The 16,079-nt window shown below is 42.9% G+C and overlaps 1 protein-coding gene across 3 annotated transcripts in view; it reads right to left on the minus strand.

Annotated features, from left to right (window-relative positions):
- Positions 1-9,657: 9,657 nt before the first annotated feature.
- Positions 9,658-16,079, minus strand: part of LOC139366731 (GTP-binding protein Rheb-like) — a 29,359-nt gene continuing 22,937 nt past the window's right edge. For 2 of the 3 annotated variants that reach the window (XM_071104423.1, XM_071104422.1), the window contains exons 6-7: positions 10,704-10,785; positions 9,902-10,206 (exon numbers count right to left, since the gene is read on the minus strand). In XM_071104423.1, the coding sequence (XP_070960524.1) occupies positions 10,114-10,206; positions 10,704-10,785 (175 nt within the window). In that variant the 3' untranslated portion in view covers positions 9,902-10,113. Of the gene's footprint in view, positions 10,207-10,703; positions 10,786-16,079 lie in introns of all 3 variants that reach the window. The other variant, XM_071104421.1, reaches the window with a different exon arrangement.

Below are 16,079 nucleotides of genomic sequence, written 5' to 3' on the forward strand. Positions count from 1 at the left end.
GGCAGGGACAAGGCCGCAGAGAGACATGTCAAGTCATGTCATGGTTGCCAGATTGTAGCACGACCAGACGTGCCAGAACCCGTGAGACCCACAGCGCTACCTGACGGGCCGTGCCAGGACGTCGCCACTGACCTATTGGGTCCACTACCAACAGGACACAGGTTTCTGTACAGCTAAGAATAAGTGTTGTGTATGTCAGGTTGACTGAAGTTTATATCGAATTGCAACGGGTGGGTCTAATCCTGGACGCTGATTGGTTAAAACCAACAATATATCATCCAAACACAGGCTTCTCAGCATTATCACTGAAGTAAAGGGGGGGGGGGGGGGGGTTGTTGTGTATTGATGTGACGTACTGATATGACGTCACCATGTCCGTATACAATGCAGAGTTCTTGTTACACCGACAGTCTTGAAGTAAAGACATGTTGAAGTTTACCTCTGAGTCCGGTTGATTCAATTCAGAGAAATAACCTAATTTAGCACGTTGCAAGTGTTGGATTAGACACAGTGCACTTTCACCACCCTGTGCCGTTCATTAGGAAAAACGAGAATGTATGTAGCAACCTTAGAATAACTGCTCAAACTCCCAGTTTTACTTCTATACGCGTTTGTTTAATGTCGAACGAACAAATAATCTGTAAGGCATTTATAAAACTGTACTGTTTGTGTTTCCATCACAGGTGTTGTGATTTTTTTATAGTATGACTTTAGAAATAAAACTGTGGGCAGGATTGTTTTGCCATATTAGATCCATTCCTTTTGATCTCCCCAAGTACCTAGAGCAGGAATGGGAAACAACCTTTTGTAGGCCCGCGGACCAATAAAAAATACCAAATACCATACACTACCCTTCAAAGGTTTGGGGTCACTTAGAAATGTCCTTGTTTTTGAAAGAAAATCCCATATTTTGTCCATTGAATAACATCAAATTGATCAGAAATACAGTGTAGACATTGTTAATGTTGTAAATGACTTGTAGCTGGAAACGGACAATTTTTTATGGAATATCTACATAGGCGTACAGAGGCCCATTATCAGAAACCATCACTCCTGTGTTCCAATGGTACGTTGTGTTAGCTAATCCAAATTTATAATTTTAAAAAGCTAATTGATCATTAGAAAACCCTTTTGTAATTAAAGTTAGTACAGCTGAAAAATGTTGTCCTGATTAAAGAAGCAATAAAACTGACCTTCTTCAGACTAGTTGAGTATCTGGAGCATCAGCATTTGTGGGTTCGATTACAGGCCCAAATTGTCTAGAAACAAAGAACTTTCTTCTGAATTCGTCAGTCTATTCTTGTTATGAGAAAAGAAGGCAATTCCATGCGAGAAATTGCCAAGAAACTGAAGATCTCGTACAAAGCTGCGGACAACTCTTTGCAGAACAGTGCAAACTTGCTCTAACCAGAATAGAAAGAGGAGTGGGAGGCCCGAATTATCTTTGAAAGACAGGGACCTGAAAAAGGGACGTTTCTTTTTTTGCTGAGTTCATTTAATGAAACTGCCAGTTGAGGATTTGTGGGGCATCTTGTGACGGCCCTGAATTATTTTGAGCCGTCTCAGTGCTTCTCCTTCCAATAGGGTGCTTGCCCTTTAATTCCCAATTAAATAGCCAGCATCAGCTGCGCAAAAGTGGCGTTTTGTGATGGAGACGTGACTGAGGATGTGTTCCCGAAGCTTCTCTATTCCGGTTGTTTTGTTGCTGTTAAACGTGTGTTTTGTAGCCTGAGAGTTTACCCAGGATCGGATCCACTCTTTGCGTCCGTGGACTACTCCTCTCTATTCTTCGTGGCCTTTCTCCGCTGGAGATCTGTTGGCGGATTGGATTGTCTGACTGACCGACTGACTACCACCTTTTTTGTATACGGTATTTCATTTGTTTTGATATGATGTATACGGTGATGATTTATGTAGTTAGATGTAGTTGAGGAATTAGTAAGAGCAGATACGCTTTAAAGTTCTGTGGTAAAATGGTTATATTGATTGTATGATTTAATGCTGGGTTTACGCTACACGGAATGAACGGACCAACATTGCGTGACCAAAGTCACTTGAGTTCACTGAACTCCTTTACCGGGCGGGACTCTTTTTAGGCCCGAGGTACAGGACATTTCTGGAGGAACCAGAACTCATTGTGTTATATTATTATGTGTGTGTAATCCATTGATGTTGCTAATACAACCCACGCAAAAGAATAGTTGTTTTTGAAGTTCTTTCAATGTTTTAAGGGTTTATGAAAAGTTGATTTCCCTTCTGACGTTTACATAAGTCCTTTGTATGGTGTAGACTTGACGGACCAGATGGGACTCATTCCCTCCCAAACTAAAAGGAGAGACCAATGTTTTCTCTGGTAGGCACAACCTACCTGGCACCCCTATAAAAAAAATAACCTCAAGTCAAAACCGTTACTCTCAAATGGCACCCCAGATGGGACAGCACAACATTGAGAACTAACCAAAGCAAATCTTTTGTGTGGAATTAAAACAATGGATTCACCCCAAGATAATGTGCTCATCCATGTCATACCTGTCAATGGGAATATACAGGGCCATTCTGACCATCAAGCTGACAATACAAATCATAATGTGAATGGAGATACTGGAGTTGATTTGGGCCAGAGCCCTGGGAATCTGAATGCTCGGTCTGAACCACAGGCCACAGGAGGTCTAACCAGTTACTCACTTATTGACATGGATCTGTGTGGAAGTACTGAGCTAGCCCTCCCTCTGACACCCAACCTTCTTCCATTATCTGGTTTATCTCCAGAGGTGGGAGTCTTACAACTTCAAGGTGACATCCTTGATATTCGTCGGACTCAACAACATCTCCAAACTCTTATCCACTATAAATTCAAATGTCTGAGGGAAGAGCAACAACAGAGTGCCATGGAATTCAGAAACTCACTGAGCACTCTAACCCACACGCTGACAGAGCTCAGTGAGAGTGGAAGACGGGAAATTACTGGTGCCATGGACAGGCAGTTTGACTACCAACGAAACCAACTCACTGCCACTCTCCAATGGCGCCTGCAACATCATCACACTGAGGTCCTCAAGGACGTTAATTCTGTTTTTTCTCCCATGGTTAACACTGTAGACCACTTGCAAACAGAGCTCTCTAATTGTGTTAAAATGTTGGATGACGTGTCTGTGGACATGGCCTCCATTAGGCACAACTCCTTACACAGAGTTTCTCTAGTGTCCACTTCTGTTCAGACCACTGAGGGCCAAGCTGGCACCTCTGAAGAGCCAAGACAAGGCCATGCTACAGCCACCCCTTGCAGGATGCAATCCACCATGCATCCTGGTGTTCATTTTCATTGTCCGATAACGCCCTCCCCCTCTACTTCCTCAATCCCTCCTAGCTCGTTTGTTCATGGTGAATTGAGTAGACGTCATGTGGGGGCGATGCCCATTAAATTGCAATTTCCCACCTTTGGGAAAAAAGATGACAGTCCGGATCCGCTAATGTACCTAGAAAGATGTCGTGACTTTCTTGCCCTCAATCCCCTGGCTGACGAAGAACTCCTTGCCACATTGAGGAATGTGTTGCATGGGACAGCTCGAGACTGGTGGGATGTGGCACGTCTCACCACTACCTCCTGGGCTGACTTTGAGGCCAAGTTTTCCTCTGCATTTCTGTCTGAGGACTACACAGATGAGCTGGCAGACAGAGTCAGGAATCGAGTGCAAAGAGAGAAAGAGAGTATCCGTGACTTTGCATACGGTTACCACTCCCTGTGCAGAAGGTGGAAACCTGGCATTGAGGAGGAAGAGGTCATTAAATTGATTTTGAAGAACATCAACCCACTACTAGCCAGTCAACTCCGAGAACGAGTCACCACTGTCGATGGACTGGTTCGCTTGGGACAGCAGTTTGAGAGGGACAGAGAATGCCAACAGCAATATGACCAAAGAAAGAAACAGACACCCAAACAGTTACCCAAGACAGACCATCAACAACAGCCAGAGTCTCAAGCCATGACCCCTCTCATGTTCTGTTGGAGATGTAGCCAAAAGGGACATTCTTCAGCTACATGTCCAAGACCGTATCAAGAAAACCCTTCCAGAAACCACAAATCACAACAGGCCAACACACCTAACTCTCTTCGCAGGAATGACCATCCTTCTCTGGGTGCTTTAACCAGAGCTGAAATCCCAAGAGTCACTGCCTACGCCCCCCCATCGACATCCCCTTCCTTTCAGTTCATACCGCACCAACTGGTGTTACCCCTGTCCATAGGCCCATGGACAGGAAGAGCCATCCTGGACACCGGGTCATCCTACACACTGCTCAATGAGAAACTGTGGAAGGAGGTTAAAGGTCCGCAATACAACTTGAAGCCGTGGACAGAAGGTCCACTCTATCTGGCGGATGGTGAGGCTAAACGACCCCTTGGATGGAGTGAGGTAGAGTTCCGCCTGTGTAACCGCTCCTATATGATTCCTTCGGTGATCCTACAAACCAAGAACCTTGCTTTTCCTGTCGTGTTGGGAATTGATTTCATGTACTTCAGTGGTGTCCAGATTGATATCGCACACAATTGCTACTGGTTTCCATACAATCCGAGCAAGAAGCATTTCTTCCAATCAGAAGCTACGAAGTTACATGATTGGGGTTCAAATGTGGCAGTCTTCTCTGCCGTTGCTCCGTTACCACTAACCCTTGATAATCCTTCTGACGATCTCCTTTTACAGGCTGTAAGAAGAGCTCAGCTGGAACATCCAGAGGAGTTAAGGCTGTTGGAACAGCTGCAGAATAATGCTGATGTATGTACTTCAAGGCTAGGACGCACCGGGCTCCTGAAGCACAAAATATTCCTTACACAGGAAATGCCGATCAAGCAAAAGCCATATCGTTTGTCCCCAGCGAAGCTAATCATCCAAAAGGGACTCATTAATGATATGTTAACACAAGATATAATAGAACGTTCCTCCTCTCCTTGGGCTGCTCCTGTTGTCCTCATCCCAAAAAAAGACTGGTGGTCTTAGATTTTGTGTGGACTATAGGAAGACCAACAATGTTTCCCAGACTGATGCCTATCCTCTTCCTACCATCCACGAGATCCTGGAGTCATTGTCTGGCGCTGTTGTGTTCACTACCCTTGACCTCAATAGTGGTTATTGGCAAGTTGAGATGGACCAGGAAAGCAAGGACAAGACTGCTTTTGTCTGTGCTGAGGGCTTGTTTTCCTTTAAGGTGATGCCTTTTGGATTAAAGAATGCACCTGCCACTTTCCAAAGACTGATGGAGATTGCGTTAGGTGAGCTCAAAGGGAAGATCTGTTTTGTCTACCTGGACGATATAATTATCTACTCCCAGAACAGAGAACAACACTTTCAAGATCTTCAAGCAGTGTTGGACAAGCTAAGAGAAGCTGGTCTGACCGTGAATATGAAGAAGAGCAACTTCTGCCAAACTTCCCTGAAGTTCCTTGGCCATATTGTGTCTTTCGACGGAATTCATGTGGATCCTGAAAAGACCAAGGCGGTACAAGATTTTCCTGTGCCAACCACACTCAAGGCCCTTCAACGGTTCCTTGGGATGGCTGGATGGTACCATCGGTTTGTGTCGAACTTCTCCCAGGTGGCAGAACCCCTCAACGCGTTGAAGCGAAAAGGAGTGAAATTCCTATGGACGGCAGAGTGCCAGACATCCTTTGAAACCCTGAAACGACACCTCGTCACACCTCCCATTTTAGGTCATCCCAACTTTGATTCCCCTTTTGTTGTTTACACTGATGCAAGTGATGTTGGACTTGGTGCTGTCCTAGTCCAACAGACTGGACTTGGCACTGAAGAAGTGCTAGCGTTCGCCAGTCGGACATTGAATGGAGCAGAACGGAACTACTCCACAACCGAGCAAGAGTGCCTTGCAGTTGTCTGGGCTTTGGAAAAGTGGAGGTACTACCTGGAGGGAAGACACTTCACTGTGGTCACTGACCATTCCTCCCTTGTGTGGGTGTTCAAGACCAACAAACCAAGCACCAGACTCATAAGATGGGCTCTACGGTTGCAAGAGTTCACCTTTGCAGTAGAATACCGGAAAGGAAAATACAACACTGTTCCAGATGCCTTATCCAGAGCTCCTGCTTGTGGCAACGGTGGCCCGCATCTTACATGTGCTACTGTCCTGTCAAGCAGTCGAGACTCGCCCAAAGCAGACTTTCCCATCTCTGATGAGACCATATGGAAAGCCCAACAGGATGATCCAGAAGTACAGGCTTTGTACCAGACTATCCTGGAAGATGGAGAAAAGATGGTCAATCCTACCACAAAGCTGACCATCCTGGAAGACAAAGTCTACCGTGTTGTACAACTACCACACAGAACCCTCTACCAATTGTACATACCTGAAACTCTACGCCTACAACTGCTTCAACATTTCCATGAAGACCCATTAGCTGGTCATTTGGGCAGGTTCAAAACCTACAAGCGGTTGCAAGCGTTACTGTACTGGCCACATCTGAGCATGGATGTGAAGTCACACATCCGAAACTGTCAGGTTTGTCAAATGTACAAACCAGAAGGTAGAAAGCCTGCTGGCAAGTTGCAGCAAACGGTGGTTACCCGACCTTGGGAAATGCTAGGAGTGGATTTGATGGGTCCATTTCCTAGAAGCTCCAATCAGAATGTGTACATGCTTGTGTTTGTTGATTATTATTCAAAGTGGGTGGAACTCTTTTCCCTGCGTCAGGCCACAGCAAGGACCGTCTCTAACATCCTTACGAAAGAGATCCTGACTCGCTGGGGAGTGCCTGATTACATCCTGTCTGATCGAGGTTCCCAATTTGTCTCTGATCTCTTTGAGGAGACCTGCCAAAGATGGAACCTGAGACAGAAGTTGACCACGGCCTATCACCCACAGACCAATCTCACTGAGAGAGTAAATCGAACCTTGAAGACAATGATTGCTTCCTATGTAGGAACCCAGCACAAACACTGGGACAAGCACCTTCACGAGTTTCGATTTGCCCTGAATTCTGCTGTGCAAGAGTCCACTGGAGTCACACCTGCAGAGCTGAACCTAAGTCGTCCCCTCCGAGGACCCTTGGATATGGTGCTACAGCCCCAGCAGATTACTCCAGACGCTGCTTGCTATGACCAGGTAGTCCATCTCCATGACTTGAGAGCTCTTGTCTCAAAGAACATGACCCAGGCTCGACTCAAGCAGAAGAGAAATTATGATAAGAACAGACGAGACATGCAGTTTCAGCTTCGTGATCGGGTGTGGCTTCGCTCTCATCCTTACTCGAAAGCTGAACAATTCTTCTCTGCCAAGCTCGCTCCTAAATGGCAAGGACCATATAGGATTGTGGAGCAGATGGGCCCTTTGAACTACCGAGTGGTGAAAGAGGACACAGGTGAAGATATGCGCGTTGTCCATGTCTCACGCCTTAAGGCCTGTTACCCCTCGGCTGAGGAATTGGAGGCGATTGAGCGCCGCAAGATCTTGGATATCTTTGAAGAGGAAAGTGAGGAGACTTTTCTCGGATTCCCAGACCCAGAAGTCTCACACCTTAAGGCCTGTGACCCCTCAGCTGAGGAGCGTGAGCTCCAAAAAGTAATGAGAATTTTTGTAGAGGAAAGTGATGAGGAGACCTTTCTCGGTTTCCCCGAACAAGATGTGCCTTCCAGGGCAATGGTCGGCTTTTTCCAGGGGAGGGGGTGTGTGACGGCCCTGAATTATTTTGAGCCGTCTCAGTGCTTCTCCTTCCAATAGGGTGCTTGCCCTTTAATTCCCAATTAAATAGCCAGCATCAGCTGCGCAAAAGTGGCGTTTTGTGATGGAGACGTGACTGAGGATGTGTTCCCGAAGCTTCTCTATTCCGGTTGTTTTGTTGCTGTTAAACGTGTGTTTTGTAGCCTGAGAGTTTACCCAGGATCGGATCCACTCTTTGCGTCCGTGGACTACTCCTCTCTATTCTTCGTGGCCTTTCTCCGCTGGAGATCTGTTGGCGGATTGGATTGTCTGACTGACCGACTGACTACCACCTTTTTTGTATACGGTATTTCATTTGTTTTGATATGATGTATACGGTGATGATTTATGTAGTTAGATGTAGTTGAGGAATTAGTAAGAGCAGATACGCTTTAAAGTTCTGTGGTAAAATGGTTATATTGATTGTATGATTTAATGCTGGGTTTACGCTACACGGAATGAACGGACCAACATTGCGTGACCAAAGTCACTTGAGTTCACTGAACTCCTTTACCGGGCGGGACTCTTTTTAGGCCCGAGGTACAGGACATTTCTGGAGGAACCAGAACTCATTGTGTTATATTATTATGTGTGTGTAATCCATTGATGTTGCTAATACAACCCACGCAAAAGAATAGTTGTTTTTGAAGTTCTTTCAATGTTTTAAGGGTTTATGAAAAGTTGATTTCCCTTCTGACGTTTACATAAGTCCTTTGTATGGTGTAGACTTGACGGACCAGATGGGACTCATTCCCTCCCAAACTAAAAGGAGAGACCAATGTTTTCTCTGGTAGGCACAACCTACCTGGCACCCCTATAAAAAAAATAACCTCAAGTCAAAACCGTTACAATCTGTTTCTCAAACTAGACACTAATATATTTGTCCTCTTGCTCAGTTGTACACAGTTAGAGACAGTTTGCACTGTTCTGTGAAGGGAGTAGTACATAGCGTTGTACAAGATCTTCAGTTCCTTGTCAATTTCTCACATGGAATAGCCTTCATTTCTCATAACAAGAATAGACTGACGAGTTCAGAAGAAAGTTCTGTTTGTAGACATTTTGAGCCTGTAATCGAACCCACATATGCTGATGCTCCAGATACTCAACGTAGGACAGTTTTATTGCTTCTTTAAATCAGGACAACAGTTTTCAGCTGTGCTAACGTAATTGCAAAAGGGTTTTCTAATGATCAATTAGCCTTTTAAAATGATAAACTTGGATTAGCTAACACAACGCGCCATTGGAACACATGAGTGATGGTTGCTGATAATAGGCCTCTGTACGCCTATGTAGATATTCCGTTAAAAATCGTCTGTTTCCAGCTACAATAGTAATTTACAACATTAACAATGACTACACTGTATTTCTGATCAATTTGGTGTTATTTTAATTTTAAAATTCTTTCAAAAACAAGGACATTTCTAAGTGACCCCGAACTTTTGAACGGTAGTGAATATATCATTTTTTTTGCGGGGGGTTGGGGTTGTTTCTGGACAAGCCTTTGTCTCCGACAATGAAATTCATGTATTCTATGGAGGAAAGAACAGCTAGAAGTGTATTGTGAATCCTATAATTAGAAACCATCTCCAACTGGCAAATAGAGTGGAATATAATGAGTAGTAGATCTCTCGTGGACACATATTATTCCAACCCACCAGGTTTCCATTTCTCCTTGGTAACGTTAATTATCACGCCCCCCCCCTTCTGAGAGCTGGCGTGAGTGAATGTGTGGAGCAGTGATGGCACATCCCTGACTGAGTGGCAACATCAGCCTTTTGACAGGTTCTGAGGTAGAGGAGCCAACTGGAAGTAGAATACTGAACCCCTTATCTCTGGTAAGGGAAAATATATATCATATACTATATGAATTATTTAATGTATCAAAACACCTTCGTGTGTATTCTGCTAATTTGTATAAAGCACATTTTGAGAAATAAGAAAATCAAACTCTAGTGAAACAATATGCTGATTTAATGATTACAATCAAAAAACAGAATCAACATTCACTAGACTAGCAAATTAATGCTGGCCAACTATAGTGGCCATAATAATAACATTTTAAGAAATACAATATACAAACTTTTCGAGGGGCAGGGAGGTCAGGTAGAAAAGAGATTACAGGCTTTAAATGAGGCTAGATATTTCACCACATTTGGTTTCTCAGAAAAAGGGGAAGTCGGGGGGAGCAAGACGGGTGTACCCTAAGCTAGGATCGATTGTTACTCTTAATGTCGAAGTCTTCGTCTGTCCTTCTGGAAATGAAAAAAGAAATGTAGAAAAGAAAAAGACAGATGTTTCTCGAGGGAGGAAAACAGGCAGTTAGCCACTTCAAGTAGAGGGATTTCCCAGTGTCCAGTGCTGTGGTTGGGGACGGTGTTCGAGGGCCTGGGGGGCCAGGGAAAAGGAGGGTTACATCAGGGAGCAGGATGTCCTGCCCTGGGGGGCTCCCCCCTCCATCTTCTCCGCCTCCAGGATGGTCCTCTTGAACACCTCCACCGCTGTCTGACTCACACAGAAAACAGGAAGTCAGAGGGAGGAAATGTCATATCACAACAGGGTTGTGCAGACGGGTTTTTTTCTGCTCTGTGCTTGCAAATGCTACAATCTAGTGTAAACCAAATTGATAGATTCATTGTTATTGCTAGGATATAAAGAAAGTAGGAAATCCAAACATTCTAGATGACGAGAGGAATATTTGATACAAACACTATTTTGATATCATCAACACAGTAGCATTGATCAATGGATCCAACATGCCTCTTGTGGTACAATAGGGAAATAGCAACAATTCTGTTGAATGATGCATTGATGCGTCCAGGCCATGTTGGCAACAAATGTTCCTTCCTTTAGATTATTCTTCCAATTTAAATTCAAACTAGACTGTAATTGCCTTGGAACATTCTGTGCCAAGATGGCACCCATTACAATACTAGATGTCAAAACAGAGTTGGCAAACTATATATCTATCTGGGAGTGGCTGGTGTCATCATCATCATCACCTGGTTCTCTTTAGCGGAGGACTCCATGAATGCTGCGTTCCATGAGTCAGCCAGCGCTTTTCCTTCTTCACAACTGATTACACTGAGGAGAGGGAAAAACATCACATTGACTACATTTAGCTTGTAACAGCAGCACAGCCTATAACCACAGTTCCTGGTTGTACTGAGGGGAACCCAATATCACAGTGAACACCATTTGCTTGTAACACAACAGTCTATAACCACATGTGGGAGCATTAGCTATAGGCACTAATGGAGAAACTGATCTGTGGTCACTCTCCCTATACTGTCCCAGGCATTCACTACACCATCTCTCCTCCATGTCTTTTTACACTAGCCTGATCCAAGATCAGTTTGTCCTGTATAGTCAACTCCTATGGTCGCAGCCCAAACAGACCTGGGACCAGGTTAGATAGTATTGCGATGCTAAGATACCACCCCCCCCCGGCGGATTTTAACTGCATCGCATGAGTCTTTTTCAGCCGAGCCAAAATCTATAGGCTTTATAGCCTAGTGGCGTATCTGCTGACTGGTGTAACTGTACTACAGCACTCTGCATCCCTAACATTCACTCCTGGGATTTAATAGCCTGGAGTTATTGATTCATCCTAAGGTTCAGCCGGTTCCTCACTTCGCCCTGGCGCAAACCTTTCCCAGCCCTTGTTTAATGAGATCTGTCGGCGCACACACACACACACACACACACACACACACAAGATAATGCAGTTAGAAGATAAAGGGCGATATACTGTATGTACTGTTAAGCAGTAAACAATACAAACAATACAATGTATGTTACATTGTATATATCTAGTCTCTAGTCTATTTCAGGGTGGAATGATAGTTTGGGAGGTATGTGTTACTACGGAGAAGTCATTAGGAGAGACAGAGAAAGAGATACATTGAAAGAAAAAGAGTGAGAGAGAGAGAGAGAGAGAGAGAGAGAGAGAGAGAAAGGGAAAGAGAGAGAAAGAGAGAGAGGAAGTGATCAGTAATGCCTTGATTACTTTAGTTGGCTAATAGAATTCTAGCCGGCCCCAGGGCTACTATGCTCCTGTGTGTCTGTGTTTGTACTCACTCCACACTGAGAAGCATATGAATCCCTTCAACACTCCTTACAGCGTGCACATCATCATAATGGGGCCAGAGTGTGTGCATGCGTGGGTTGATGTGTGCATGTGTATGTGTGTGTGTGGAAGGGATGTCAGAGTAGCTGTCACTACTTCCCACTATGAGATGGCTGTGCTACATTTCCTGTTTATTCTGGGAATGATAGAGAAGGCAGGAGGAAGGATGGATGAAAAAAAAAGGAGGGAGGAGGAACGAGGGAGGGCTATGAGTGAGTGACCCATTTTCAGAAGTGTGTTGAGCAAGCAGAGTGCACTGTTCAGGCCTGGTAAGAAATGACACACACAGGGGAAGTGGATCATGTCAGTTAGCAAGCTAACAATGTGCATGATATCTTAACAAGCTGAAAAAAAAAAATTCTGGATTTTTTTAAATGTTTTAATTAAAATCGGACTTTCTCAAATCATCCAGTTCAGAAATTAGCTTGCTATACAAGGTCGGAAAGAGCACATTCTAAGGTTTCTAAAGTAAACAAACTAAAAAAATAAGGACACGGTCTCTGTTTAAAAATACCACTTTTTGAAGAATAACAGAGGTTCCACACATTCCTCGGATACTCAAATTGTTTGGGAAAAATATGTATATTTTATTCTGTTATATTCCATTACATTCTTAGTATAACATATTTACATTTGTTTTTTTTTAAAATGTAACCTTTATTTAACTAGGCAAGTCAGTTAAAGAACAAATTCTTATTTTCAATGACGGCCTTTCCAGGACAACGCTGGGCCAATTGTGCACTGCCCTATGGGACTCCCACAGCCGGTTGTGATACAGCCTGGAACCGAACCAGAGTCTGTAGTGATATATTTGTGTTGAATGTGATCAGGGCAGGGGAATGTAAGTTTGTCTAGTCTGTTTAACCCCCTAGAGTCTATGTCCACACCCATGCGGACATCTAATTAACATAATCATAAAAAATCCCCAACAAAATCTGTCTGTTTATAAGCTATATATATATATTTTTTGCATGGGCTGTGTCTGCATCTGCGCTGGAAGGTGGCTGAGCTACAGCGGTGTTTGCCAGACTATGAGACATCCTGAGAACCAGTCTTCTCACAAAAACATCTGTAGCGTCCAAACGGTTTGGCCTAGAAACTATGACCAATCTATGGAAAGATGAGACTCTAACGAACACGTACAGTACATGTCGGTTGTTGCTCTAGGACATCCAAGAGGTCTCACAAGAGGTCTGAAGATGGTGGAAGTACATATGGATGTAGTTTAGTGCCTAACATTTTTTTTGTATGGATAAAAAAACCATAATATTTTCCTGATCTTTTTGATCTCTCTCAGATTTAGGACAGACACTTAAAAACAAACTTCCTTTTGATTTCTTTTTGACCATCGGTTTTTCCATGTATAAATCTATTATCCAATGTTTTTCTATGGGCTAATAGCAGTAAGGCCAAATTCAATGTTTCATCAAATATTTGTATACATTTTTGGGGGGTAACACTTTACTTGACGCCCAGTGTAATAACACATAATGACAGTCATTACCATGTCATAATGGCATAACAGCTTATATAACTTGTGTTATGACATAATATGGTCATAACACTGTCATATTATTTACTACATATATTGACTGGAACGAATTGCAAAAAAATCACTGAAGCTGGAGACTCATATCTCCCTTACTAACGTCAAGCACCAGCTGTCAGAGCAGCTCACAGATCACTGCACCTATACATAGCTCATCTGTAAATAGCCCATCCAACTACCTCATCCCCATACCGTTATTTATTTTTGCTCCTTTGCACCCCAGTATCTCTACTTGCACATTCATCTAATGCACATCTATCACTCCAGTGTTTAATTGCTACATTGTAATTATTTCGCCACTATGGCCTATTTATTGCCTAACCTCCCTTATCTTACCTCATTTGCACACACAGTATATAGACTTTTTTTCAATTGTGTTATTGACTGTATGTTTGTTTACTCCATGTGTAACTCTGTGTTGTTGTTTGTGTTGCACTGCTTTGCTTTATCTTGGCCAGGTCGCAGTTGTAAATGAGAACTTGTTCTCAACTAGCCTACCTGGTTAAATAAAGGTGAAATAATAAATAAATAAATAAATATTGCATTATTTTATGGCTGGTTATGACACCTACATAACAGTGTCAAAACCCACATTTATTCAAATTAGTTTTTTTTCCCCCCTGCCAAGAAGTTTCCTTTCATTGGAACGTTTGTTTCTTAAATCCATTGTTGTTGTACTGAATTATTTACAGTCATGTGTCACTTTATTTGGACAACAAAAATACACTTCATGTCATTGTCAAGTATTATGACCATCGTGATCATATAAGCCACTTAGGCCTGTCACATAAATGCCCTTACGTCAGTCATCAGTCACAAAGAGGGTGTCTTGTACTGCTCCTGAAATCTGCTGCTGCATTCATCCCAGTCATCAGACACAGAGCATTGGGGTATGTAGGTGCATGTCTGACACCAATGACATCAATCATTTACAATTATAATTTAATACCTCTTCCCCCTGTTTCCTCTCTGTACCCCACTGATGTGACATTTGAAAACCCCTTGGTTAACATAGAGATTCTGGGAACATCAGAAGGTGGGGGGAAATTAACTATATTCTGGTTATCCGACCAATTGAACATATGCGGTGGTACTTAATGAATATGATGTCAGTTCGGTTGTCATCTGGGAAATTCTCAATCAATGATAGGAAGACAAACTCTACAGTGGAAAGTCTGCACATTGTAGTTATCGGAGTAACATGGAATTGTTGTTTAATTTAAATGTTTGAACATAAAATTATTGGTGAAGAGATTAAATGTAATTTTAGCTTCCAAATGAGAGATTTGGGTTTTCATAAGGTTAGGGCTCTGCTTAATCAGTGGCCCGCCCCTGTGAAGGGACATGGGTTATAAAACTTTTCAAATACGCCCTCCTCTCCCTTCCTATATAAAGCCTTGACGAAAATGTAACCTCCTGTTCCAAGTACGTGAGGTCTGCAGCCTCTGCGTTAAAAGGACTAACATGTCAACTACAGAACTAAGCCAACCTCAGCGTGAGCTTTGGTTGCGAATGGTATGAACTTTGAACTCTTATTCACTACAGAACTGATATCTCCTAGCCGTTGAGTTAGCCAGAGCAGCTGCAAACGCGGGCTAGGAAAGAACAGACAGAGTATCCAGCTACCACACAACAACGTTACTACAACGTATCCAATTGACCACCAGAGACATTCTCCAAAGGACAAAGGACTCGGTTTGGCAACACGGCCTTCCATCTACCACCAACCTACCGAAGCGCAGCTCAGAATAAATATTTATTGCATTTTCCTTTTCCAAATGGGAGGTAATTTAGAATGCATAAGATACTGTATTTACGATAGCACAGCTTCTCCCTTTGTCCCTCAGTCTTCCTGCTCTTTCACTCAAACCCAGCCCCTTTTCTTTTGTGTAACCAGCTGTCATATCTGTTTCGCCCACTAGGGACGTTTTCCTTTATGACGTAATTTATAATCAAGGTATGATTAATTCTGTGTGATTAGTTAGGTATTTAGTAAATAAATAATTAAACCCAATTTTGTATTGCTGATTCTACTTGTTAGCCAGGGTTCGTGAAGATAACCAAGAATTTACAACTTTCAGATGAGACTGAATTAAGGTGATGATGAATATTGACTGCTATTGATGTAAAATATTACTAGGTCTTTAAGAGTTTATTCGGAAGATAACAGCTCTATAAATATTATTTCGTGGTGCCCCGACTCTCTAGTTAATTACATTTACATGATTAGCTCAATCAGGTAATATTAATTACGGAGAAAGGATTTTATAGAATAGCATGTCATATCACTTAATCCGGCATAGCCAAAGACACGACACTATGATGTAATGAAATGTTTTGCCTTGTGTGGTAGGTTTTGACACCCTAATGTAGGTGTCATAACCAGCCATAAAATAACTACTGTGGTATGTTTGGTCGATTTTTACACTCCTATGTAGGTGTCATAACCAGCTATACAATATATGTGTCATGACAGTATTATGATTGTATTATAACAGGTTCTGACAAGTTATGTCTGCTGTTATGACATGGTTATGACCGTGTCACAACGTGTTATGATGCTAAACGGGTCCTAAAATTCAAAATCAAATAGTTGAATTATCCTTGATATGGAACCCCCCTATTGATTTCATTTGCTTGGCGTAGCCATGTAGCCTATAGGCCGCACAGACCAGTAACATAATTGTATATTCAATGGAT

Source organism: Oncorhynchus clarkii, chromosome 15, assembly GCF_045791955.1.
Source record: "Oncorhynchus clarkii lewisi isolate Uvic-CL-2024 chromosome 15, UVic_Ocla_1.0, whole genome shotgun sequence".
NCBI classification, from domain to species: domain Eukaryota; kingdom Metazoa; phylum Chordata; class Actinopteri; order Salmoniformes; family Salmonidae; genus Oncorhynchus; species Oncorhynchus clarkii.